The sequence below is a fragment of the Balaenoptera musculus genome, chromosome 9 (genome assembly GCF_009873245.2).
Source record: "Balaenoptera musculus isolate JJ_BM4_2016_0621 chromosome 9, mBalMus1.pri.v3, whole genome shotgun sequence".
Classification (NCBI taxonomy): Eukaryota; Metazoa; Chordata; class Mammalia; order Artiodactyla; family Balaenopteridae; genus Balaenoptera; species Balaenoptera musculus.
The window spans coordinates 77,253,082-77,279,374 of record NC_045793.1 but is presented as its reverse complement, the minus strand read 5'-3'; the positions used below and the strand labels follow the sequence as shown (position 1 = coordinate 77,279,374).

Sequence of the window (26,293 nt, the reverse complement as noted above, 5' to 3'; positions counted from 1 at the left end):
TATCGGCGCCGCGGCCGCGTGACGCGTTTTCAAATCTTCAACCGCCGCAGCCCACTCGTTTGTGCTTTCGCAGTTCCTCCTTGGCGCCCTGGGGCCGAATTCTGCCCCCGGAAACCCGGGGGACAGACGCGGCATCTCTACTGCGTGGGTGTGGTGGCCCGCTGAAGGGGAGCGGCTACCTGCAGGTCAACGGGCCTCGAGGAGCTGTATTTCCGCGGCCGCCCGGCGCGACACCCTCACCGGACCCAGCATGTAGGTGCCGGGCGGTTGCCATGAACTCCAGAGCCATGAGGATCCACAGCAGAGGACATTTCCAGGGTACGAAGCCCCTCCTCCGGCTGCAGTCCCTTTAATCCTTTCCTTCCCTCCTTGTTCCATAATTGATTCTTCAGAGTTCTCGCGCTGGATCTCTGCTTCTTTTCTCTTCTGACACGTGCATCCTTCTCTGGCCTGAAAGAGGGCATGCTTCAGGGTTTTGCCTCAGGAAGGGAACGGATCCCGGCCCGGCCCCTGGCGCTCTCCACGCTCCAGCCTCGGCCGCAAATTCCTCGTAGCGTCGTCGGTTATAAAACTAGAAGACAATGCGGGACCCGGGAACCCGCCGGGGCTCCCACAGATGCTGCGACCCTTTGAGGCTGCCGCTTGAGCCTCGATTTAAAAGCAGATGTGCTCGGGGCTTTTCGCTTCCTGATTAAACTGGGTGATTATGGGTGGATTTTTTGGTCTTACTCATGAAGTTGAGGGAAAGTGTTTGTATTTCAAACACACCGTTGCTGTTTTCAACATTACAGGCAGAAACAAAAGCAAACTTTCATTTTCAATCTCTTCTATTTGGTAAAGCATTACAGCCTGTAAGTTTTTCTTTTTAACATGTATAGTGTGTGTGGGTATATATTGATATGTATAGTGTGTATATGTGGTCTCCTACTTATGAGCAGATGGAGTTCTTAAAGTTAATTTTTAAGCAGCTGTTTGGATCTGATATGTTTTCAAAGGAAAGAATGAAATGAATGGTGATTTGGTTCTTCAAATAGACCATTTAGTTCTTCTTAATATATACACGGACTCTATGTGAAACTGAACCTTGAGCAGTCAGGAACCTTTGAGGTCTAGGTCATTCTGAGTAACAGGTTTCTTGCATTGTTAAATGTTCAGCATTTTAAGTACCAGTTGTGAGTGCTCAACAGAATGGCAGACGCTCCATGAGTATTTGTTGAGTAAATACTCCATGCAGTTTACATACTAGGAAAACTCTTTCAAATTGGTTTTACATAGTTCACTGCCTTAATGCATAAAACACGAATAAACACATGAATATTTCCTGCAGAATCAACTATTGACTGTGAACAACAGTCATTTTGCGACATACAGCATCTGTTAAAATAGAGTATTTTGCCTTTATCCTAAGTGATACTACAAAGAAATATATTAAAATGTTAATGACTGCTAAATTAGTAGGATTATAAAGATTTTTCTCTCTGTGATATTATCATATAAACAAATATTTTTAAAACAGTAGAAATTTTCTGTCTGCGTAAAACATGATCTAATTCTAAATTTTTTAAACAATAGGTGGAATCCAAGTCAAAAATGAAAAAAAACGACCGTCTTTGAAATCTCTGAAAACTGATAACAAACCAGAAAAATCCAAATATAAGCCACTCTGGGGTAAAGTATTTTACATTGACTTACCTTCTGTCACCATATCTGAAAAACTGCAAAAGGACATTAAGGATCTGGGAGGGGTAAGTCAAAACCATACACTGTAACAAAAAAGGAAAACTTTCTAATGTGTAATCATTTATAATTTTCCTTTTGGAAAAAAACTTTCATAAGCACAAGGCTTAAAATTTTTATCAGCTGTTTATCGTTAATGAGCAGTCATTTGTTTTAACCTTTTGTAGGCTGACAAAACTTTCAGGTTTCTGTGATTATTAGTCTGGTGTGAAGCTCACAAGTGTGAGAAATGAGACTCCCTTGTCCTGGAGGAACTGCTGATTGCCTTCTCATTTTAATGTTGGGATGTCCTCCAGATGGCAGGAACTCCTTGATTATGATTATTGGGAAGCTACATAAAAATAAGATGTTATTTACAGAACAAGGAAAACATGTTCAAACCACAAAGAGTTAAAATTTCTCTTGACTGATACCGTGTCAACAGAATGAATGTCATTAAGGGAACGATTTTGGATTATAAATGTGGAAAACGTGCTTCTTTCCTACCTTATACATTGAGTAAATGATTAGGAAATTAGAAAATTTGGGTAAAATTCTTAGATTTTCTTAGGATTAAGGGTAATACTGGGTAAATTTTAGCAAGGTTAAGATTTTGTTAATTTATTTCCTGATTATTCCTGTTTCAAAGATTTCTGCTGCACTTTGAGTTTGTCATGGTTAACATTTTTTGAATAATATGAACAAATCCTGCCATTACTAGAATAGAAATTTGCAGAACAGGTAACAAGTTTTTTGGAATCGTTTATTGATACGATATTTTACTTAATTGTCTTTGAAAAGCTATTCTACTTTTTTGCTATTCATTTTCTTAAAATGAAACATTGTCACACATTTGTCATAGTAGTAGCATGTACCATAATGACCATATGACTGCATTCCTAAAGGTCATGTTTTATAACCTGCCATCATTGAGTAAAGATCCCTTATTTTAAAAATTAAGTACTTAAGTGTCCAGAGAAGTAAGTGACTGACCCAGGGTAGAATCAGCCTAATACCTGGACTCACATGCTACTGCACCATTCTGTTCCTCTAGTAATCAGTGGCTACAAAGTAGCTATCTGATACGGTTTGAGAGCTTTCTTAAATATGATGGAAAAACTCATTAACCCTTCTAATCTAAATCAGTAATTTTAGATTTGTGTTTTTAGCAGTGGAACCCTTCAAACAAAATCATGTTCAGAAGTCCAATGTGTAAAGCCAATAAAAAGGGAATTGCTGTAGCTGAAACAGCAGTATAGAAGCTAGTGCAGAGACTGCCTGCCCTACCCCCTTTTTCTCTCTCCTCTCATCCCCATAGCAGTTCCTGGAGGCACTTGCAAGAAACAAATTTTGAATTCACTTATGTGTTAGATAATAGCTGAGAGAGAGCTGTAAGTTGGTTTTATACACTTCAAATTTTTATCCTAAAATGGTTTGAAGTAGGTCAATGAAATGAGGAGCATATTAATGTCGTAAGTTTCCAAATTTTTCCCCAAAGCTGTGGATTTTCAACTGAATTTGATTTATTGACTTTATTCTTTAATTTCTCCTAAGATTTTTTTTAATCAAATTCTCATCTCCCCCCACACTATCTTTCCAATAATTCATGATGTCATGATTTCTGTCTCTAGCACAGTACTATTTCTATCACTGAAAAAGACTTAGAAGATCTCGTATGGGAGCTGTAAAGAAACTTTGATTTCCATACACTAAGTTTTAAGATTCAACTTTAAGAAATGTGTAGTTAAATATTGATAGATCTTCCTCGAAAGGACTGTGCTTATTACTTAATTTTTAGGATTACTTAGATCCTTTAACCATTTGTAATTTGTTTTGCCTCAGGTTATTAACAGTGTCGTCTTTTTTTAAACTGTCCATTTTATGCATTTGTTTTCTCTAGTCTGAATGAAAACATCTAAATACACCTTTTATTTGGAGAGTACACTTCTGAAAATTCAACCACTGAGAGCACATCAGTGAAGTGCTCACATGATGGGGGAATATCTCTAATAGTGGCAAGAAAGGTTGCTGTTGCAAAACCAACCATGCTTAGGCCCATATCTAAACAGTGTGGGCTAAAATAAGACAGCTGAAGAAGAAAAGTGATGTAGGGTCAGATACCTTGGCATAGTTCTGTCCTCATGAACTTGAGGACAGAATGACTTGTTTTTGATGTTCAGTGTGACCTTGAGTCATCAGAAAATAAGTTTTGAATTTACTCTTTTAAAGACCTAGATTCCACAGTAGTTAATAAATTAAAGGCCATGATAAAACTAAGTCAACAGTACAGGACACAGTATTAAGTATTTTGGTAGATTCAAAAATGAATCTGATGTCCATCCCACCTCAATTTCTAATCTAAGCAGAGATGGCATTGGTACAATTAATTGTAATATAGAATGTTATGAGGGAAAGATTACTTCCAGCTAAGGAATCTTGGAGGCCATTGTACAGACACAACTTGAACTCAGCTTTGAAGAATGGTTATGATTTGGGCATATGGTAATTCATTCAGAAATTATTCCACCAGTGTCTCCCATATGCTAGCACTATTTTAGATGCTGGGGAATGCAAAAATAAGATATAGTCTAATCCTCTAGGAATTCTCAGTCTATGGGAACATCAGACACCTAAATAAATAAATTACAGTATAGCATTGTCAGTGCTTTAACAGAAGTTATGTAGAAATTGCCATTAGAATACAGAAATGGAAATACTAACTCTGCCTTTTGGATTTATAGCAGCAATAAAATTTGAGCTGAGTCTTGAAAGCCTAGTAGGAATATACCAGGTAAAATGAACAAACTAAATAGAGGAAAGAACATATTTAAAATATAGGTCTGTGTGGTTTGTTTGAGCAACTGCTAATATTAGAGTATGACTTGAGCTTGGGATTTAGATGGGGGATATGGCAAGAAACAGTGTTACACTGGGACCAGATTGTAAAAGATATTTGTTCATTACTAAAGACTTATAACTCAAGGTACAGGAAATGGAAAACCAAGGGAAATGTGTCATATTAGCATAAGGACAAACATATAGACCAATGCAATAGAAGAGAGATCCCAGAAATCCTCTCATATAGTCATTTGATTTTCAACAGGGGCACCAAGACCATTCAGTGGGGAAAGGATAATCTTTTCAACAACTGATGCTAGGAAAACTGAATATCAACATGCAAAAGAATGAAGTTGTACCCTTAACTGTACATTATGTGCTACAATTAATTAAAAATGGATCAAGATCTAAAATGTAAGAGCTAAAACCCATAGAGGAAAGTATTGGGAAGAATCTTCATGACGTTAGATTTGGCATTGAGTCCTTGACCATGACACCAAAAGCACAGACAACAAATGAAAAAATAGATAAATTGGACTTAATAAAAATGAGAAGATTTTGTGCATCAAAGGACACTATCGAGAGAGTGAAAAGACAACCCACATAATGAGAGAAAAAAATATTTGCAAATCATACATCTGATAAGGGATTAATATCTAGAATATAAAGAACTCCTACAACTCAACAAAAAACAACCCGATTGAAAAATGAGCAAAGGACTTTAATAGACATTTTTCCAAAGAAGATATATATAGATGGCTAGTAAGCACATGAAAAGGTGTGCAACATCACTAATCACTGGGAAATACAAATCGAAAACAGTGAGACAGACATAGAAAACCAACTTATGGTCACCAAAGGTGGGGGAGGATGTAAATTAGGAGTTAGAGATGAGCAGATAGAAGCTACTACATACAAAATAGGTAAACAAGGTCCTACTGTATAGCATAGGGCACTATATTCCATATCTTGTAATAAACTATAATGGAAAAGAATATGAAAAAGAATATATATGTATGTGTAACTGAATCACTTTGCTGTACACCAGACACTAACACAACATTGTAAATTATATTTCAATTTAAAAAAACCACACAGTGAGGTACCATCTGACATCCGTTAGGATGGCCACTATCAACATAGGTGTTGGTGAGGATGTAGAGAAACTGGAACCCTTGTGAACTGTTGGTGAGACTGTAAAATGGTGCAACTGCTATGGAAAACATTATGTTGTTTCCTCAAAAAATTAAAAATGGAATTACCATATGATCAAGCAATTCCACTTCTGGGTATATACCTAAAAGAATTGAAAGCAGGGTCTTGAAGAGATACTTGTATACCCATGTTCATAGCAGCATTATTCACAATAACCAAAAGGTGGAAACAACCCAGATGTTAATCAGCAGATGAATGGATAAACAAAACATGGTTTAGACATACAATGGAATATTACTCAACCTTGAAAAGGAGTGGAATTCTGATCCATGCTACATCATGAGTGAACCTTGAAAACATTGTGCTAAATGAAATAAACCAGACACAAAAGGACAAATACAGGATTCCACTTATATGAAGTACCTAGAGTTATGAAATCCATAGAAACAGAAAGTAAGGATTAAAAGGGGCTGGCAAGGGACTTCCCTGGTAGCGCAGTGGTTAAGAATCCACCTGCCAATGCAAGGGACACAGGTTCAAGCCCTGGTCCAGGAAGATCCCACGTGCCGCAGAGCAACTAAGCCCGTGCGCCACAACTACTGAGCCTGCACTCTAGAGCCTGCGAGCCACAACTACTGAGCCTGTGTGCAACAACTACTGAAGCCTGCACTCTAGAGCCTGCGAGCCACAACTACTGAGCCTGTGTGCCACAACTACTGAAGCCTGTGCACCCTAGGCCCTGGGCTCTGCAACAAGAGAAGCCACCGCAATGAGAAGCCCGTGTACCGCAACAAAGAGTAGCCCCCACTCGCCGCAACTAGAGAAAGCCCGTGCACAGCAACTAAGACCCAACGCAGCCAAAAATAAACAAATAAATAAATTTACTTAAAAAGAAAGGGGGGGGGCTGGCAAGAGGGGAAAATGGGGAGTTATTTTTTAATGGGTACAGTTTCAGCTTAGAATGATGAAAAACTTCTGGAAATGGATAGTGGGGAAGGTTATACAACATTGTGAATATACTTAATGCCACTGAATTGTACACTCAAAAATGGTTTAAATGGTAAATTTTATGTTACGTATTTTATCACAATTTTTTTTTTTTATATGTAGAAAGAGATTTATTCTAAAGAGTTGGCTCACACAGCTGGGGATGCTTGGCAAATTCAAAATCTAATAGGGGAGGCCAGCAGGCTGGAGACTCAGGAAAAACATTCAGTTCAAGTCCAAATGCAGTCTGCTGCAGAAATTCCTGCTGCAGAAATTCTGCAGCAGTCTGCTGTAGAAATTCCTCTTTCTCACAAGAGGTCAGCCTTTTGTTCTACTCAAGCCATCAACTAATTGGCTTTCTTTTTTTTTCTTTTTTTTTTTTTAATTTTATTTATTTATTTTTCACACACACACACTGTATTTTATTTTTACGAGAGATAGACTGACACCAAGCATTGTAAATGGATGACCACAACAAAAGCAACGATTGCAATTACCAAACACGAAACACACTCATACTATGTCATAATATTGACATTCAGTCCAGTAAACCTCCACTGTAACAGCTCCTTTGCAGTGAAAATTGATTTGTATATTCTTTGCCTCTGAGTCCTTGTGGGATTTTTTTTTTTTAATAATTCAAACAGAAAGTCACAAAAATTATAATCATCCTCATCAGTTCACTCAGTCCCATGTAATTAATTTTTTTTTTCATCTTGATAATTTTTTTTTTTTTTAATGGGTGGGAGATTGGGCTTCTCTTGAAAAACTGGAAGCTCTGGCAGTGCTGGGGCCACATATTTACGAAGATGAAAAGAGTATTTGACGTGTAATCGTTCATTTGTATTCTTGCTGGCCCTTGTAGGCATTTGAGTATGTCATCCTTAGAGTATATAAATGTACTTTATTTACTAGTGGATGAAAATGTTACTCAGAAAAAAAGGAAGTAGTGATTTGCATTTAACCAAGGCAGCTGCTGGTCTTAGCAACAAATTGTGCTTAATGCTTAGATGAAATTAACTCGTTACATACTTTGCTTCACTTTTTATTATCTTCATTTATGTTGTGAGACCCTATAGAAATTAGATACAGCTGCTTAAAATAGTTTGAGTCTCTCATTTATGCAAATAGTTAATGATTAATAGTATTTTTTCTACTTAATTTTCCTACCTTTGGATGGCAGTGATTTTCAACACTGACTTATTGACTTTGGTACATGTGTTTATAAATTCAGACATTTAAGCAGTGGTTTTCAAACTAGGGAAATTCTCTTCAAAACAGTCATACACTTTTTTGGGGGGGGGGGGCTACGTTGGGTCTTCATTGCTGCGTGCGGGCTTCAGTAGTTGCAGCATGCTCAGTAGTTGCGGTACAGGGGCCTGAGAGCCCTCAGGCTTCAGTAGTTGTGGCACACAGGCTCTAGGGCCCCCAGCATTGGTAGTTGTGGCACTCAGGCTCAGCTGCTCCCCCAGCGTTGGTAGTTGTGGCACTCAGGCTCAGCTGCTCCGCGGCATGTGGGATCTTCCCAGAACAGGGATCGAACCCGTGTCCCCTGCATTGGCAGGCGGATTCTTAACCACTGCACCACGAGGGAAGTCTCAGTCATACACTCTTAAAAGTAAGGGTTTCCTACCTTTTAATAGTTTAAGTCTTGGCTTCCCTGGTGGCTCAGTGGTTGCGAATCTGCCTGCTAATGCAGGGGACATGGGTTTGAGCCCTGGTCTGGGAAGATTCCACATGCCGCGGAGCAACTAAGCCCGTGAGCCACAACTACTGAGCCTGCGCGTCTGGAGCCTGTGCTCCGCAACAAGAGAGGCCACGATAGTGAAGAGGCCCGCGCACCGCGATGAAGAGTGGCCCCCACTTGCCACAACTAGAGAAAGCCCTTGCACAGAAACAAAGACCCAACACAGCCAAAAATAAAAATATTAAAAAAAAAAAAAAAAATAGTTTAAGTCTTAAGGAAAGATGTTATAACTTTTTAAGTTTGAATTGTGCTATCCAGTATTGTAGCCATTCGCTACATGTGGCTATTGACATTTAAGTTAATTAAAATTAACACAGTTTAAAATTCAGTTGCTCAGTCACATTAATTACACTTCAGGTACTCAGTAGTCACATGTGGCAGTTGCTGCCATATTGGACAATGCTGATAAAGAACATTTCCATCATTACAGTGAGTTCTATTGGACAGTAGTGCTTTAGAGCATGGATATGAAACAGAATACCTATGTTCACACAACGCTGTAAATCAGCTATACTTCAATTAAAAAAAAAATTAAGGTTAAAAAAAAAAGAGTACCTGTGTTCAAATTCTCTTACTACTGGTGTAACCTCAAGGCAAGTCACTTAACTTCTGTTTTCTTCTCCACAAAATAAGGATAATATTAGTATTATGGGTTGTTATGTGGATTAAACTAATTACGATATATAAACTACATGCTGTTGTTGTGTTATTAGAATTCTCATTGTACTTTCTCAGAACTCTAGGTTCAGAATAATACAGTATAGAAATTTAGAATATTAAAATGCATCAAATTGGCATTTTCTACTGTGTCTAGCATATGAAACAGTTTATGGTTTATATGACTTACTTAAAAATACTTTGTTTTCCTTTAGCGTGTTGAAGAATTTCTCAGCAAAGATATCAGTTATCTTATTTCAAATAAAAAGGAAGCTAAATTTGCACAAACCTTGGGACGAATTTCTCCTGTACCAAGCCCAGAACCTGTATATACTGCAGAAACCACATCACCTCATCCCAGCCATGATGGAAGTTCATTTAAGGCTCCCGATACAGTAAGTCTCTGAAATATGCTTTGAGACTCTGGGAAGGGCTATAGGATTTTATAATTTTCAAGAGTGGGCTGATAGCAGAGTTCACTTAGGTAGAATAATACCTACATTAAGTGTGGCTTTCCAGTTGTTAATAAGGTTGCTGTTGCATATAGAAAGGTGATTTTTCTCCTAATAGTGCTTGTGTAGTCACACACTGATTCCTAAAATGTGCCCTTGCATTTAGTGATGGCTTTTATTTTTAGAGTAATTTACAGCTAAAGAGTGACAGCAGATCATTTTTTAAAGAAGGAATAGAAACCTTCTTTTTGTTTCAGAGCAGGGGTAAGCAAACTATGGCCCATGGGCCAAATCCAGCCTGCCGCCTGTTTTTTACAGCCTGCCGCCTGTTTTTTACAGCCTGCGAGCTAAGCATGGATTTTACATTTTCAAGTGGTTGGGAAAGAATTCAAAAGAATACTTTGCGACAAGTGGCAATTATGTGAAATTCAGATTTCACTGTCCATAAGTAAAGTTTTATTGGAACAGAGACATACCATTCATTTACATATTGACTGGTTGCTGTACTGCTCTAAAGGCAGAATGAGATAGTTGCAACAGAGACTATATGGCCTGCAGAGCCATATAAACATGTACTGTCTGGCCCTTTAAAGAAAAAGTTTGCCAACCACTGTTCTAGAATTAGTAACATCACATCCCTACCACTCAGTTGCCAGTAAGTTGTAAGATACAGTGAAAGATAAATTAAATTGGTTTAATTGGGTATGAAAAGGGGAAGAAATTGAAAAATAGTGTTTATCTCATTTTTAGATTGAAATTAATTATTTTAAAATATCCTCCCCGGGGCTTCCCTGGTGGTGCAGTGGTTAAGAGTCCGCCTGCCAGTGCAGGGGACACGGGTTTGATCCCTGGTCCAGGAAGATCCCACATGCCACGGAGCAACTACGCCCGTGCGCCACAACTACTGAGCCTGCACTCTAGAGCCCGCAAGCCACACTACTGAGCCCGCGCACCTAGAGCCCGTGCTCTGCAACAAGAGAAGCCACCGCAGTGAGAAGCCCACGCAACGCAACAAAGACTGAATGCAGCCAACAATAAATAATAAATAAATAAATTTTAAAACAAATTAAAAAAATATCCTCCCCAACTTATCTACTCCAGCCGTTTGGAAAGCAGGGAAAAATGGGAGCGGGGGAGAACACGTAAAATAAATGATTGTTATATAAAACATACCTCTTGAAAAAAAAGAGACAAATATGAAGAAGAAAAAAAGTCAAAGAAGAAGAGACCAAGGAAGCCTCATACATTCTTGCAGTTAATGCTTTTTTGGAGGAACAAGGTTGTACACCAGTGACTAGTTCCAACTTAATTGCTGCTATTAGCATTTCAACTGCTTTTCCTAGTGTTTTGTTTAAAAAGTGAAATACGTAAAAGTGAAATATGTAAAAACAGTATATACGGTTTACTCATATCCTTAGATCTTTGGTTAAATAGGAAATTAAAATATAAACTATTTAATTATAGATAGAGTTTCAGATCAACCTATTTTATTTTTCATGTTGAATAACATTTACTACAGAACTGACCTTGGGTCTCATTAAGCTGAGTTTAGGCTCTACCAAAAAAAGAAGAAACAAACTTTTTAATAGGAGATCTTATTACAAACAAAGACCCTAAGGAAATCACTTTTTACTGTACATTTATTATGTTGATGGTCATTAAGACTTGTACAAATAAACTTTATGTATTTTAAATTTCATATTTATATTAAAATTCATCTTTAAATTTTATCTACTTGCTTTAGCTATTTTATCTTTTTAAAATTTTTTCCAATGAGGCACTATGTTATAACTATTGATCTCTGGTCTTTTTATAGGTGTGTTTGAGCAGAGGAAAATTATTAGTTGAAAAAGCTATCAAGGACCATGTAAGTAGGAATTTTAAAAATTCACAGTGTATATTCTATGACTAAAAACTGAAGTGTAAAATAGAGATGTTCTTGAAATCTTTTCCTCATTTTTCATAGGAAAAGCGTAAATATCAGCATGTATCTCATAAAGAACAGAATCTGCTTTTCATGAAGAAACGCCTCCATCTTGTGGCCTTTTAAAATATTACTGGACACTTCTGAAGCCTGTGGCATTTTTGTGTCTTTAAAAGAGATAATTTCTTGAAACTATTAACTGTAAGGCTACAGGGTACATTAATTGTCAAGAATATGGGAGTGTATTAAACAGAAATGGTTTTAGAAATCTCAGAAGAAAAAAACTGATGTCCTCACAGCTATTGTAACTGTTTAGGGTCTGTTCTGAATAACCATCCCAGTGACATTAAGCTTCAGATAATATTTTTAATTTAGCTCATTTAAAATAGTAATTTCCTAGAAAAAACTATCAAACTTTTTTTTTAACAGGATTTTATTCCTTCAAACAGTATATTATCAAACGCCTTATCATGGGGAGTAAAAATTCTTCATATTGATGGTAAGTATTTTATTATTGCTTTTGACAATATTTGTTATAAGTGTCTGTCTCTTCATTCCTAATTTTAGATAGAATTCTGATAGCAAGAGATACCTGTAAGGGTAATTCTTTCATCTAAATTTACTATAATTATAAGAAAATAGCAGCATTTAACTCCAAAGGTAAAAATGCTAATCTTAAACCCTTCTTTCTTTTAATAAAGACATTAGAAACTACATTGAACAAAAGAAAAAAGAATTGTATTTACTCAAGAAATCAAGTACTTCTATAAGAGATGGGGTATGTTATTTTCCTTAATTTTTAAATTAAAGAAAATGGTAAGCTTGGTTTTTATTTATGTATCTATAAATTTTTTTGCCAAGTGGAAAATATTACTGCCAGAATATCCTAGGGGTAATCCTGTGTACTATATATGCATGTTTCTGTTATTTGAATAAATTCTTGCATATCATTTTACTTTAGGATTTACTCATGAGGTAAAAGTTGTTCCAGGGATGGTGGCATAGTTTTGTTTTCTTCTTTGGTTGCTGCTGCAACCAAGAAAACATAGTTTTGTTCATTCTGAAGGAAAACAGCACAATTAACATATTACATGAGAAGCTCCTGGTATGTATAATATACTCCGTTTGGGAACATAAATAGGAAGTAGGCTTACTGTTCAACTGCTCTATAAATCTTGTCATATAGTATGACTGTGTGGCCTGACCACAAAATATTTGTTAAACAAGTGCATTGGGCGTTGTCATCTGTTAGACCTAATGTTCCATATTTTCAGTTTCTTCCCTTTTTACTAGCTTCCTCCTCAAACCCTCTAAATAGAATCAAGCCTCTTCCATCCTTTAAAACACGGGTCCTGTTAGGAACCAGGCCGCAGAGCAGGAGGTGAGCAGCAGGCGAGCAAGCGAAGCTTCATCTGCCGCTCCCCATCGCTCACATTAGCGTCTGAACTGACAGCCCCCCACCCGACCCCTGTGGAAAGATTGTCTTCCATGAAACCAGTCCCTGGTGCCAAAACGGTTAGGGACCTCTGCTTTAAAACAAATACAATAAAACCTTCCTTGACCTCTCGTCCCTACCGACTATTCAGTCTTTATATCATCCAGACATCTCACATTTCCACTTTTACACTTCCCATTCACTCTTCAACCTATGAGGTATAAAACTACTGACCAAGTTGGCAAATCAAGTGTACACTTTTTAAAACCAGTCATATTGGTTCTCTCAGCTATTGTTCACTTCCTCCTTGAACTTACTTTCCTCTGGAACTTCTCTCGTCCCTTTGCTTTCTTATAGTTCTCATATCTCAGAACATTCTTGTGTGGTCCACTGTTTCTTCACCTAATCCCTAAATGAACCTAAAAGGTAAATAAATAATATAGAAGAATGCATATAAAGACATGAAGCCATAAGTAGGATGGCATGTTTTGGAAATTTTCTGCAGTATAATACAACCTGATCTTTGAGTGGGAAAGTGACAGGAAATGAAGCTAGAAAAACTAGCAAGTTCAGATGGACCTTGCACGCTCTATAAAGGAGTTAGATTTTATCTTGAAGGCTTTGGAACATTATTGAGAGATAATTAATAAGAGAGTAACCTGGTTGGATAGGTATTTTGGAAGGATGCTGTGGTTGCCAGTTAAGAATATTTGCTGGCAAGACTGATCATTTTACTGTCATCATAGTTCTACTTTTTCCAGAATACCATATAGTTGGAATCATACAGTATGTAGCCTTTTCAGATTGGCTTCTTCAGTTAGTAATAGGCATTCAGAGTTCCTCCATATCTTTTCGTCACTTGATAGCTCATTTCTTTTTATCGATGAATAGTCCATCATCTGGATGTGCCACAGTTTACCCATTTACCTTTTGAAAGACATCTTGATTGCTTCCAAGTTTGGCTGCCTGTGGCACCTTTACAGCTGCAGTTTCGTACCTGGGGCCCACTCTCAGGTCAGAACTGTGGGAAAAAAGAAAGAGGAAATAATACAGGGGCGCAGTGGTTGAGAGTCTGCCTGCCAATGCAGGGGATGCGGGTTCGAGCCCTGGTCTGGGAAGATCCCACATGCTGCGGAGCAGCTGGGCCCGTGAGCCACAATTACTGAGCCTGCGCGTCTGGAGCCTGTGCTCTGCAACAGGAGAGGCCGCGATAGTGAGAGGCCCGCGCACTGCGATGAAGAGTGGCCCCCACTTGCCACAACTGGAGAAAGCCCTCGCACAGAAGCGAAGACCCAACACAGCCATAAATAAATAAAAATAAATTTAAAAAAATAATAATAATACAGGGATTCCCTTTGTACTCTTTGAACGGCAGGAGCCTCTTTCCTGATTCTTTGTAGCCAAAAAGATAGGGTTTGTATAGGAGTAATCGCCACTGGCTCTGCTATTGCTGCGAATCTCATGACTAGAGGTCCATTCTTAAGGAAACATTGCAAGAGAAAAGGGGGAGAGGGGGATGGGAAATGTACCCCCTTAAAGTTAGCTTCTCCAAGTTTTGTCTTCCTTCTGCAATATACCTGCTTTTGTTTACTTTTAGTCCTCAAGTAGTTGCTTATTGAATTTTGTCCAGAGTTTTTATTGTCATCAGTGGGGAGGGACCATATTGAACGTATTCCTTCTTGGCTGGAATTGACAGGCTAATAAATTTTTTAGTAATTCCTTTGATGAGTTTATCACAAAGGTTTTGCTGAATGAGGGCATAAAAATAACTTACATGACTATTTTTAGATTATTTTACTAACCATGCCTTTTCTTTATTGGTTGATTTCTTTCTGTGAAGACATTATAGCTAAAATGCAAAATATTTGTTGGGGGTATTGTAAAAGTGAGCTTGTATTACTAAGTTCCATACCACTGGCTAAAATCTTTAATTCCTGAATGATCTTTGTTTCATTTATTTGGTTGAGTTGATTTTGAAAAGCAGCTTTTTCTCTTTTTTTCCCCATGAAACTGCAATAATCACCCTCCCTTTATTTAGTTGTTTTCCTGTATGATTTTTTAATCTTGATGATATTGAGCAATTGCAGTAGCTGTTTTCACTGTACTTTCAAGCCCAGTGTTTTCACCATATATATGTTTATATATATATATATAAATTTTTTTTTAGGGGAAAAGAGTAAGTATTGGCACACAGAAAGCAAGAAGTAAGTATTTTGATTTCCTTAAGTGTGTTTGTTTTGCTTTTAGAAAATAGAATAAAACATAAAAATCTTCTAAAAAATCATGTAACCATCCCTTTAAATGACTTTTTCAGTGGTTCTTAGCCTTTTTTTTTTTTTTCTTTAGAACACTGACCCCTATGGCAGTCTGGTAAAGTCTATGGACCTTTGTTAGAATAATGTTTTTTAAAACATTTTTTCTTATCATTATATTACTAAGAAAATCAATTATACTGAAATTCAGTTATCAGAATATTTTTCAGTATAAAATAGTTACATACTTGTTTTTATTACACGTTAAAAAGCTCTAGCAGTGATTATAATTGCTCCTGTAATTTTGTTTTGAAGTGATGGGTGTAAATGATGCTTTGAGATATTTGTAGTAACTAATATGATATGAAAATATGTTTCAACTGATATCAAAATTACAAGCACTGGGCCTCCCTGGTGTCGCAGTGGTTGAGAATCCACCTGCCAATGCAGGGAACACGGTTTCGAGCCCTAGTCTAGGAAGATCCCACATGCCGCGGAGCAACTAAGCCTCTGCTCTAGAGCCCGTGAGCCACAACTACTGAGCCCGCGTGCTGCAACTACTGAAGCCCGCACGCCAAGAGCCCATGCTCCACAGCAAGAGAAGCCACCACAATGAGAAGCCCACGCACCGCAACAAAGAGTAGCCCCCACTCACCGCAACTAGAAAAAGCCCATGTGCAGCAAGGGAGACCCAACACAGCCAAAAATAAATAAATAAAATAAATAAAAATTACAAGCACTGCTAATACTACTGTGATTCTTTTGCTTATATGCAAAATTGAAGGACATGTTAAATTTCAGTTAGAGATTAGTGAACATAAAAGTTAAATTTTTTTTCCTGTTCTAGCTCAAAATCCTCCTGAATTCTGCTTATAGATCCTTTAGGAGATCCATTCAGTTTAAGAATCGCAGAATATAGACAGAACTTCTGTCATTTTGGAAATGGATTTATAATTGTAGGCTACCTTACCTGAGGCTGAAAACTTCAAATTGAAATGAAATGGATAATGGATACATAGTTGGATTATTTTAGCCAGAGTAGTTTTGTTTGGAAAAAAAAAAAACTCTGGATTTGTAAGCATCTAATATCATGTTTTGTATATTCCCAAGCAGGTAGACTCAAAAAGCCTTTTGTAAAGGTGGAAGATATAAGCCAGTAAGTATCTTAAATTCAATCTGTATGATTTAAATACAATATTAAAGGAGAAAACCTAACTAATTAAACTGTTCCCGCTAATACTGTTAGGTCCCTTTACGTTAGATTTATATGATGTTAATAATGCGTGTGGCACAGTTTCAAAAAGTAGCATTACTTACTTTGTGCTCAAGGACTGAATTTAGTTTCAGTAGGTTTTAGATAATGCTTCCTTGAAAATCTAGTTTAGAGCAATCATGAGACCAACTCATTTTTCAGTATTTCAAATAACCATTCTCTGGCTAAAGGTAATACCATATGATTTAGAACTACTACTTAAAGACTGCATCTACATTTGTAAAAAAGAAATTATTAGTTACTACTTGGAAATACAAAATCTGAGTATAACATCTAATTTGGTAGTTTTCCCAAACTCATTCTGAAGCTCTGTAGAATAATCTTAATGAAGACTACACATATAAGTAGGCTAATTTGGCGTGGGAGAATTAGATTTCTTTCTCTTGACATTCTAGTTACTCATTTAGACATGTGTGATTAATTCTCTTGGGTGCTCACTGAGGTGACAAAGATGTGTTGAACGCTTTTTTTTAAATGTGCTACTGTGAAAAAAAGTACAATTTAAAATTAGGCCTGGAGGGACTTCCCTGGTGGTCCAGTGGTAAAGAGTCGTCCTTCCCATGCAGGGGACACAGGTTCAATCCCTGGTCGGAGAACTAAGATCCCACATGCTGCGGGCAGCTAAGCCCTCGCACCTCAACTATAGAGCCTGTGTGCTGCAAACTACAGAGCCTACATGCTCTGGAGCCCACGCGCCACAACTAGAGAAGAGAAAGCCCGCATGCCACAACGAAGAGCCCACGTGCCACGACTAAGACCCGACACAGCCATAAAAATAAATAAATAAATATTTTAAAAAATAAAATTAGGCCTAGAGAAGCATCAATAAGTGGAAAGACAGCCCATGTTCATGGATTGGAAGACTTCATATTTTAAGATGTCAGTACTACCCAAAGTGATCTACAGGTTTAATGCAATCCCTATCAAAATCCCAATGACTTTTGTTGCAAAAAGAGAAAAATCCATCCTAAAATTCATATGGAATCTCAAGGGACGCTGAGCACCCAAAGTAATTTTGAAAATGAAGAACAAAGTTGGAGGTCTACACTTACCAATGTCAGAACTTACTGCAAAGCTATAGTAATCAAAACAATTTGGTACTGACATAAAGACAGATGTATAGACCAATGGAATATAATAAAGAGCCCAGAAGTAGATCTTTATATATATGATGAAATGACTGCTGACAAGGATGCCAAGAACATTAAGTGGGGAAAGGACAGTCTTTTTAATAAACAGTATTGGGAAAACTAGATAGCCACATGCAAAAGAATGAAGTTGGACCCTTACTTTATACAATATATAAAATTAACTCAAAATGAGTCAGAGACCTAAAACTATACAACTCTTGGGAAAAAAACACAGGGGGAAGCTATATGACATTGGAATTGGCAGTAATTTCTTGGATATGACACTAAAAGCAGAAACAAAAAGATAACTAAATTGGACTACATCAAAATTATAAATTTCTGTGCGCAAAAGACATAACACAGTGAGAAGGCAACCACAGAATGGGAGAAGATAGTTGCAAGTTATATATCTAATAAGATAGTAATGTGAAGAACTCAACAACAGAAAATCAAATGACCCAATTAAAAAATGGGCAAAGGACTTGACATTGCTCCAAACATACCCAAATTGCCAACAAGCATATGAAAAGATTTTCAACATTACTAATCATCAGAGAAATGCAAATCAAAACCACAATGAGAAATCTGTTACCTCACAACCATTAGGATGGGTTCTATTTTAAAAAGAAAAAATAAGTGTTGGTGAGGTTGTGGAGATATTGGAACTCTTATGCACAGTTTGTGGGATTAGAAAATGGTGTAACCATTATGGAAAACCGTATGGAGAGTCCTCAAAAATTTTGAACTGCTTGCTGTATGATCCAGCAACTCCACTTCTGAGTATATATCCAAAAGAACTGAAAACAGGGTTTAGAAGAAGCACTTGCACATGCATTTTCATAGCAGCACTATTCACAATAGCCAAGAGGCAGAAGCAACCCAGATGTTGATCAACAGATGAATGGATAATATGGTATATACATACAATGGAATATTATTCAGCTTTAAAAAGGAATGAAATTTTGACACATACCACAACATGGATCAACCTTGAGGACATTATGCTTAATGAAATAAGAGGAAAATACTACATGATTCCACCTAATGAGGTACCCAGAGTAGTCAAATTCATGGAAACAAGGTAGAATGGTGGTTGTCAGGGGCTGGTGGGGAAGAGAGAATGGGGAGTTACTTATTTTATTTTATATGTGGATACAAAGTTTCAGTTTTGAAAGATGAAAAGAGCTCTAGATATGGAAAGGTGTTAATAGTTGTAAAACATTGTGAATATACTTAGTACAACTGAACTGTGCACTTAAGAATAGTAAATAGTTAAGATAGTAAATTTTAACTGAGTCCTATTGTTTGTTTCAGATTCCAGATGAATTACATGATTTTGAAATATAAGACTTCAAACATGTTTTCTTTCATCATAAAGATTCTCATGTATTTGTCTTTTTATTCTTTTAGGCTTTATAGGCCATTTTATCTTCAGCTGACCAGTATGCCTTTTATAAACTATTCTGCTCAGAAGCCCTCCAGTCCATTTGATGTAGATAAGCCATCTACCACCCAAAAGCAAACTCAGGTTAAACTAAGGTTGGTTTAACCGTCAAGTAATTTTTTATCTTTTTAAACAAATATTTAAAATAATTCATTTAATGCCATGGTGTGTGTGTGTGTGTTTCTAATCACTGTTGTGCTTTCTCCCCTGGATATTTTTAATGCCCCTTTGCTAGATTTAAAGTCTGAATCTCTTTTTAAAGTGTGTCACATTTAGACACTTTAGATGGGGGCGGTGGGGGGGAGCTTAAAAATATTTGCAAATAATTGAAATGTGTTGTTTCTCTTCAGTGATCTGAGATATTCTCCAGAATAATCGTTACATTCTCAGTTTGCTTCTCAATTTCTTAAAAAGAAAAATGGCTAAAAATATTTGTTTATATAAATCTCTGCAAATTATGGCAGATGCTGTTTGATAGTTGAGGACTGTAAATTTTTTTAAATTACTCCTTACGTTCAGCGGTTAATCTTTTACCATATATTTCTATCAGGATCCAAACAGATGGTGATAAATGTGGCGGAATCCCAGTTCAACTCCAGTTAAAAGAGAAGAAAAAAAAGGGATATTGTGAATGTTGCTTGCAGAAATACGAAGATCTCGATACTGTAAATGTGATTTTGTATTTAGAGGGTTGATATTTCTAAAACTATGAATAATATTTGCTGTTTAAATTTTAGCTTATTCTTTTGATTGTGGTTTACAACTTGGTAATTATTAAATAGTAGATACTTCTTTTTCATAGAATTATCTTGAACTTTAAGAACCCAAAGTGGGGAAATGTGTATTGAAAAATCATTTTTGTCCACTCAACAAATATTTATTGAGCACCTGCTGTGTACCAATTACTGCTCTGGGTGAACAGCATTGAACAAAAGCGACCAATTCGCAACCCTTGTGAAGATTACATTCTGTGGAAGGGGAGGAGAGAGAGCTAACCACAGGATAAAAGAATAGTGAAGTATATAGAGAGAACATTCGATCAGCGCTATGAGAAAATAAAGCAGGAATGAAGGTGTTGCTATTTATTTAGACTAGACAAGGAATACCTAACTGATGAGGTGGTATTTGAGTAGAGAACTGAGAGAAGTTGAGGGAACAAGACTTGTGAATATTGAAGTAAGCAATGCAAAAGTGCTAAATGAAACTGATTGACGGGATCAAAGAACAGATGCTGGTGGACTGAGCAATGGTGGTAGAAGTCAGTTTGCGGATATGATTGTAAAGGCAGGGCCAAGAGGATTTGCAGTGAATTGGATGTTGGGAGGGAGAGAGGATGGGTCATGGGTCACTGCATGCTTCAGGCCTTAACAATTAAAAAATGGGCAAGTGATTTACTAATGGGAGGATGAGAAGAAAGTGGAGACAGTTCTTTGAAATAGCAGAAAGAGAAGTGGTTGAAAATATATATGGGATGAAGAGAAAGTTTTAAAAATGGGAACAATTACAATTTGTAAACTGATGAAAAGAGCAAGAGCTTTGGATCCAGGCTAACCCAAGTTTGAATCCTGTCTTCCTGTCTGTCTATGAGACTTTGGACAGTACCTGGCACTGTGCTTATTAAATATTAGCTGTTATTGTTTGAATTGTTAATTTTTAAAATACTAGGACGGTCTGTTTTGGTGCTTGGTTTTGGTAGAAGATGGTGGGAAAGTTGAGAAAAAATATTTGAAAATATCTGATTCATTAACTACCTCTGTCTTCAGATTCTAAATTGGAAGTTTGTTTTATAACTGAAAGTTTGTGTCCGTTTTTTGTGTTCAGCTTATATAATTAAGTAGAAAAATACAGTTAGTTTAAAATTATTTTTACTCATAAGCTGAACTTTCTCAGAAATATTTGCCCTTCCCAAAAATCATTTTGAAAATTTAAATTGTAGATTGGTCCTGAAATTCTACTTTGCTGTTGCAATAAATTAATCTAAAATGGATGTTTTCCTTAATATCATTTTGTGGATCCTAGTTTGATGCTCAGAGGATGTTGGGGCTAAAAATCAACCACAAGAAAGGAAAATCAAAGTAGAGGCTGTGATGGATATTTTTAAATTTTTATTTATTTTTTTTATTTTTATTTTTATTTTTTACAGTTTTTCATGTATATGATCCCTAGTCACTAAGAATAAAGAAAATATTTTGTTTTTTGAAACTTTGATTTCACAGTGATTCGGTTCCACCTGTGTCAAGGCATTCATTTAACAAATATGATCACAGGAAATTAAGCAGCAAACAAGGCAGATACATTCCCTACCCTTTTACCATCTTATGGTCTGACAGAGGAAATAGATATGAAACATGTATTTGCAAGTAGGATGAAAAGTGAAGTATGAAGTGCAGTGGTAATAAATAATGAGAGTACTGAATGTAGAATGAGGGACAAGGAAGGCTCAACTGAGAAAGTGACATTTAAATCAAGACTTAAAGCACAAATAAAAAGAGTCAGGGGCCTTCCCTGGTGGCGCAGCGGTTGAGAGTCTGCCTGCCAATGCAGGGGACGCGGGTTCGAGCCCTGGTCTGGGAGGATCCCGCATGCCGCGGAGCAACTGGGCCCGTGAGCCACAACTACTGAGCCTGTGCGTCTGGAGCCTGTGCTCCGCAACAGGAGAGGCCGCGATAGTGAGAGGCCCGCGCACCGCGATGAGGAGTGGCCCCCGCTCGCCACAACTAGGGGAAGCCCTTGCACAGAAACGAAGACCCAACACAGCTAAAAATAAATAAATTAATTAATTAATTAATTTAAAAAAAAAAAAAAAAGAGTCAGGTGGAGGTAGAGAGGAACTACACAAAAGTTGGAAGTTGTTTTTCTTAGTTCAGTTAGTTATTTTTCCTTCCAAGAACATGAATAAACAGAATCTGAACTTACAAAGTTAATGTTTTGTTTCTTATTAGTTTTAACATTACTGGGCATGCATAATTTGTATATGGTAAATTTTGCAAGCAAGGAAGGAATACGTTTATATTCCAGAACACTGTATTTTTTGTGACCAGTGAAGAATTTCGTTTTTGGAATTAAAATCAAATAATTGCAAGTTAAAATTAGTGCTTGCTTCGGCAGCACATATACTAAAATTGGAATGATACAGAGAAGATTAGCATGGCCCCTGCACAAGGATGACATGCAAACTCTTGAAGCGTTCCCATGTTTTTAAATAAAGATGTTAAATAATAAAATAAAATGGATAACCAAAAAAAAAGTTAAAATGATATGAAACTAGGGAAACAGAAATGAGGTTCTTCCATGATCACCTTGATACAGGCTTCTAGTTACAATTCCCTGATCAGCTGATAGACAAATGATAGAATTAGCCTGGAGATTCCACCTATTCAGAAGGAACTTAGTTTCCTCTGAGTTTTATCCCAATACACTTAAGTTGTTGACTTTTGTTCTTAACCACCCTTAAGATTGAGAAAAGCTTCTCCGTACTCAGTCATAAGCACTGGGTAATTGAGATCATTTATTCCCTCATTCTCAAAATTTTTTTTATTCTTCCCAGCATTAGTTGTACTTCATCTTTTTATACTTAATCTCTCTTCTAGATTCTTGTTTTGGATTCTTGTATGTTACATAACATTTCATGTATTTAATATTTTATAAGCCCTACCTTATTACTTAGTGGTAATTGCATAAGGATAAAATAAAGTAGTAAAGAGAAGTGTTTTCATAAATATTAGCATACTCTAAATGCTATATGTTACTGTTGTTTTTCTTCAGCTTTATCTTCATTTTCTGATGGAGCTCACTGGTTTTCAGTTCCCTTAAACTACTAATTCATTAGTACTTGACTTTTCTGATTGAAAAATGGAAGACTAAAAACCAAAGTACTTTTAGTGGTTTCTCAGCAGTTACTTTTATTCTACTTATTTTAAGTTCTGCTAAAGGATATTTCTTTGGAGTAGTTATTAGACACTTAATTTTAGGGGCATGAGAATACTAGAAAAAAGTATCTATTGCTTTTAAAATATAATTATGATTTATATACTTTTTTGTTTTATTTTAGCATCTTCTAAGTGAGCAACACAGAAACTTTGCACAGAGTAATCACTATCAAGTTGTTGATGACATTGTATCTAAGTTAGTTTTTGACTTTGTGGACTATGAAAGGGACATGCCTAAAAATAAAAGGTAATTTATCAACGCAAGTTTTAAATTTTACAAGAATATTAAACCATTAAACTAAAAATAAATGCAATGTTTTCTGTTCTTAGAAGGATTATATTTTCAGCATAGAAATATGGTTAAGAACTGATTCCTTCTTTTCTCTCTCCCTCCTCCACCACCACCAAAAATGCTTACCTTATTATTACTTTTAAGGCTCTCTTCTTAACATAGTCGAAAAGGGGAGTTGGCAAACTTTTTCTATAAAGAACCATATAGTTAATATTTTAGGCTTTGTGAACCACAAGATCTCTATTGCAGCTGCTCGGCTTTGCCATTGTACAATGAAAGTAGCCACAGACAATATGTAAATGAATGGGTGTGGCTATATTCCAGTAAAACTTTATTTAAAAAAATAGATGGCAGACTAGATTTGGCCCAAGCTGTATAAAGTGTGAATACAGTGATGTTCAGTATACAGTAACTGTACATTGACAAAATGAGCCTCATTAAGATTATTCCCATAAATCTAAAAAAGAAATGCTTTCATATGAATATACCCTAGAATTGGTAATAACTCAATAGGTTGTTTAGTCCTTATATCTGTTTTTAGACCAATCTTAAGGCATAAAGAAGACTATAAAATATGATACCAAGCTACAGCTTCTGAAAATTAACTAGAAAGTTTTTTGGCTGTATCTGGATAGAACAGTTCCTAAACCTCTTATTTCTGTAACATTCAGAATGATTGTTCATGACTGATTTAATATTTGGAGAGGAAACATATTTCCAACTATTAAAACTTATATGGGCTACTGTAAGAATTTAGAATTCCCTAAAAACTCATTCTGCAGCAAAATTCTGAACTAGTACTTATATTTAAACTGGTTTATTCCTTAATTATCTTATTATCTGCACAGTTTTTATCTCTATAGACAAGTCACTTAAACATCTCTGGACTTTAAAGAAGAGTGATGTTGGACTAGTGTTTTTACATTTTATATCCTCCATTTGTTCAAGAGGAGTCTTAAGTGAAAGTATCAACAAAATAAATAGAAAAGGAACCATTCTGGTTTTGAAGGGGCAGGTGGAATTCTATATTTCTCTTCATTATCTGTGACATGTATAACATAAAACATAATTAGTGAGCTGTTAAGTTTTTTTCTCTTTGTAAGTAGTTTAGGATTGTCTAATACAAACTAGCATCCCAAGCATATTAAGAGGCTCCATGAAGAAGAGAGTTTCAGGTCAAATATGTGTGTGAAACTTAAGGATTACTAACTTGTCATCTTTAGAAGTATAATGATATAAGGTTTCTGGCTCACTATAATATTGGATTGTTTATTTTTAAATATAAATAAATATCCATTTCTGCCTTAGGTTTCCCAATACTCATTCTCCACATGCTAAGTCAACATTAATGTAAATCAAAGCATAGAAATTAAGAAACTTTTCAGGACAGTGAAAAAATTAGGAACAGACCCAAATCCCTTTACTATCATCTTTCTTTGATTTATATGATCAAAGTAGTTTTAAATACCAAAGTCAAGATACTGCTTACCTCTGGGAGGAAGTGGAAGAATGTGGATGAGGAGTGGTACACTAGAGTTTTTAGCTATATCTGTAAAGTTTTATCATTTTAAAAACATCTAAAGTGGACTTCCCTGGCAGTCCATTGGTTAAGACTCCCCACTTCCACCACAGGGGGCATGGGTTTGACCCCTGGTCGGGGAACTAAGATCCTGCATGCCACGTGGCGCGGCCAAAAAAATAAAAGCATCTAAAGTAAATTTGGCTAAATATTAAAAGTTCTATATTTTTGTAGCATTTTCTAAGTTAAATAAGTTTTGTAAACAGTTTTTAAAGATTTTTACTAATTTAGTTTTTAGATACTCAGGAATTTTTGATAGCAATTTTAATTTTTTTCTTTTCTTTTTCCTCTAAAGAATAAAATACAGTGTTGGATCCCTTTCTCCTATTACTGCAAATGTCTTGAAAAAGTCTGAACCTAAAGAAAAGATGGAATTACAACATACTTCTCAGAAAAACTCCAGGGAAAATGTACAGGTGATGGAGCACGGTTTCCTGTATAAAGAAACCCAGGAACCTGAACAAAAGTTTATGTCTACTTCAGAACACATCCCACACCCTTCAAGTGAATTAAGAGGACATGATGATAAAACATCTAATAAATGTTCCATGTTAAATCCAGCTGAAAATGACATAAAAGAAAATTTTATATCTCTAAATTTTATATCTCTGTCTCCACATAAAAATAAACAGGAATGCATTCTTGATGTTCCTGAACATAAATTAATTATAAATGAAAATGACTTAGAAGTAAGGGTGGATCACTGTCCACGTAGGCAACAGGCATCTGTACAAGTTTCTCATTTCAGTACGGATAATAGTGCATCTCAGCCAAAACAAAAGTCAGATACTGTGCTTTTTCCAGCAAAGGATATGAAGGAAAAGGACCTTCATTCAGTATTTCATCATGATTCTGATCTGTTAGCAATAAACAGTTCACAGGAGCACCTAACAATTCAGGCAAAGGCTCCATCCCAAAACCCACCTGAGGAAGCCAACCCATGTGACATCAAGAATATGGATAGTTTACCTTCTGGTAAAATCCATCGGAAAGTGAAAATACTATTAGGAAGAAATAAAAAAGAAAATCTGGAACCAAATGTGGAGTTATATAAGAAAAGAACTGAATTTCTTACTATACAAGAAGAAAACAGAATTTGTAACTCATCAGTACAGTCTCTACTGGACTTATTTCAAACCAGTGAAGAAAAGTCAGAATTTTTGGGTTTCACAAGCTACACCGGAAACAGTGGTATATGTGATGTTTTAGATATTTGGGAAGAGGAAAATTCAAATCTGTTATCAGTGTTTTACTCTTCCCCTTCAACTTCTACATTTTCTGGTTTTTAGATTTAAAAAAATAAATACCTTTCAGAAGCAATGAAGATCATATTGAAATTTTTATAAATATGTATAAAAATTCTTAGTTTTGGAGGTGAGGTTTTGCCAATTTTGTTTACAGAATGAAATGTAAATATTAATAAAGGTGATGTTTGCATTCTTCTACAGAATTGAATACCTATTCTAGAAAAATTGCAGAATAA

At 36.2% G+C, this 26,293-nt stretch overlaps 1 protein-coding gene and 1 non-coding gene across 3 annotated transcripts; both read left to right on the top strand.

Moving 5' to 3' along the window:
* The first annotated feature begins 7 nt into the window (after window positions 1-7).
* Window positions 8-26,293, top strand: DBF4 (DBF4 zinc finger). Of its 2 annotated transcripts, none has more exons than XM_036864497.1 (12): window positions 8-318; window positions 1,573-1,745; window positions 9,316-9,495; window positions 11,369-11,419; window positions 11,906-11,975; window positions 12,178-12,254; window positions 15,079-15,115; window positions 16,277-16,319; window positions 18,977-19,105; window positions 19,561-19,675; window positions 23,062-23,186; window positions 25,106-26,293. In XM_036864497.1, the coding sequence occupies exons 1-12, from the start codon at window positions 273-275 to the stop codon at window positions 26,097-26,099; spliced, it is 2,040 nt and encodes a 679-aa protein (XP_036720392.1). In that variant the 5' UTR covers window positions 8-272; the 3' UTR covers window positions 26,100-26,293. The 2 variants fall into 2 exon arrangements, with proteins under 2 accessions (XP_036720392.1, XP_036720391.1); XM_036864496.1 differs by having other exon boundaries at window positions 16,274-16,319.
* LOC118901392 lies at window positions 22,103-22,209 on the top strand. The gene has a single exon (XR_005021365.1). It is a non-coding gene; the product is annotated as a U6 spliceosomal RNA (small nuclear RNA).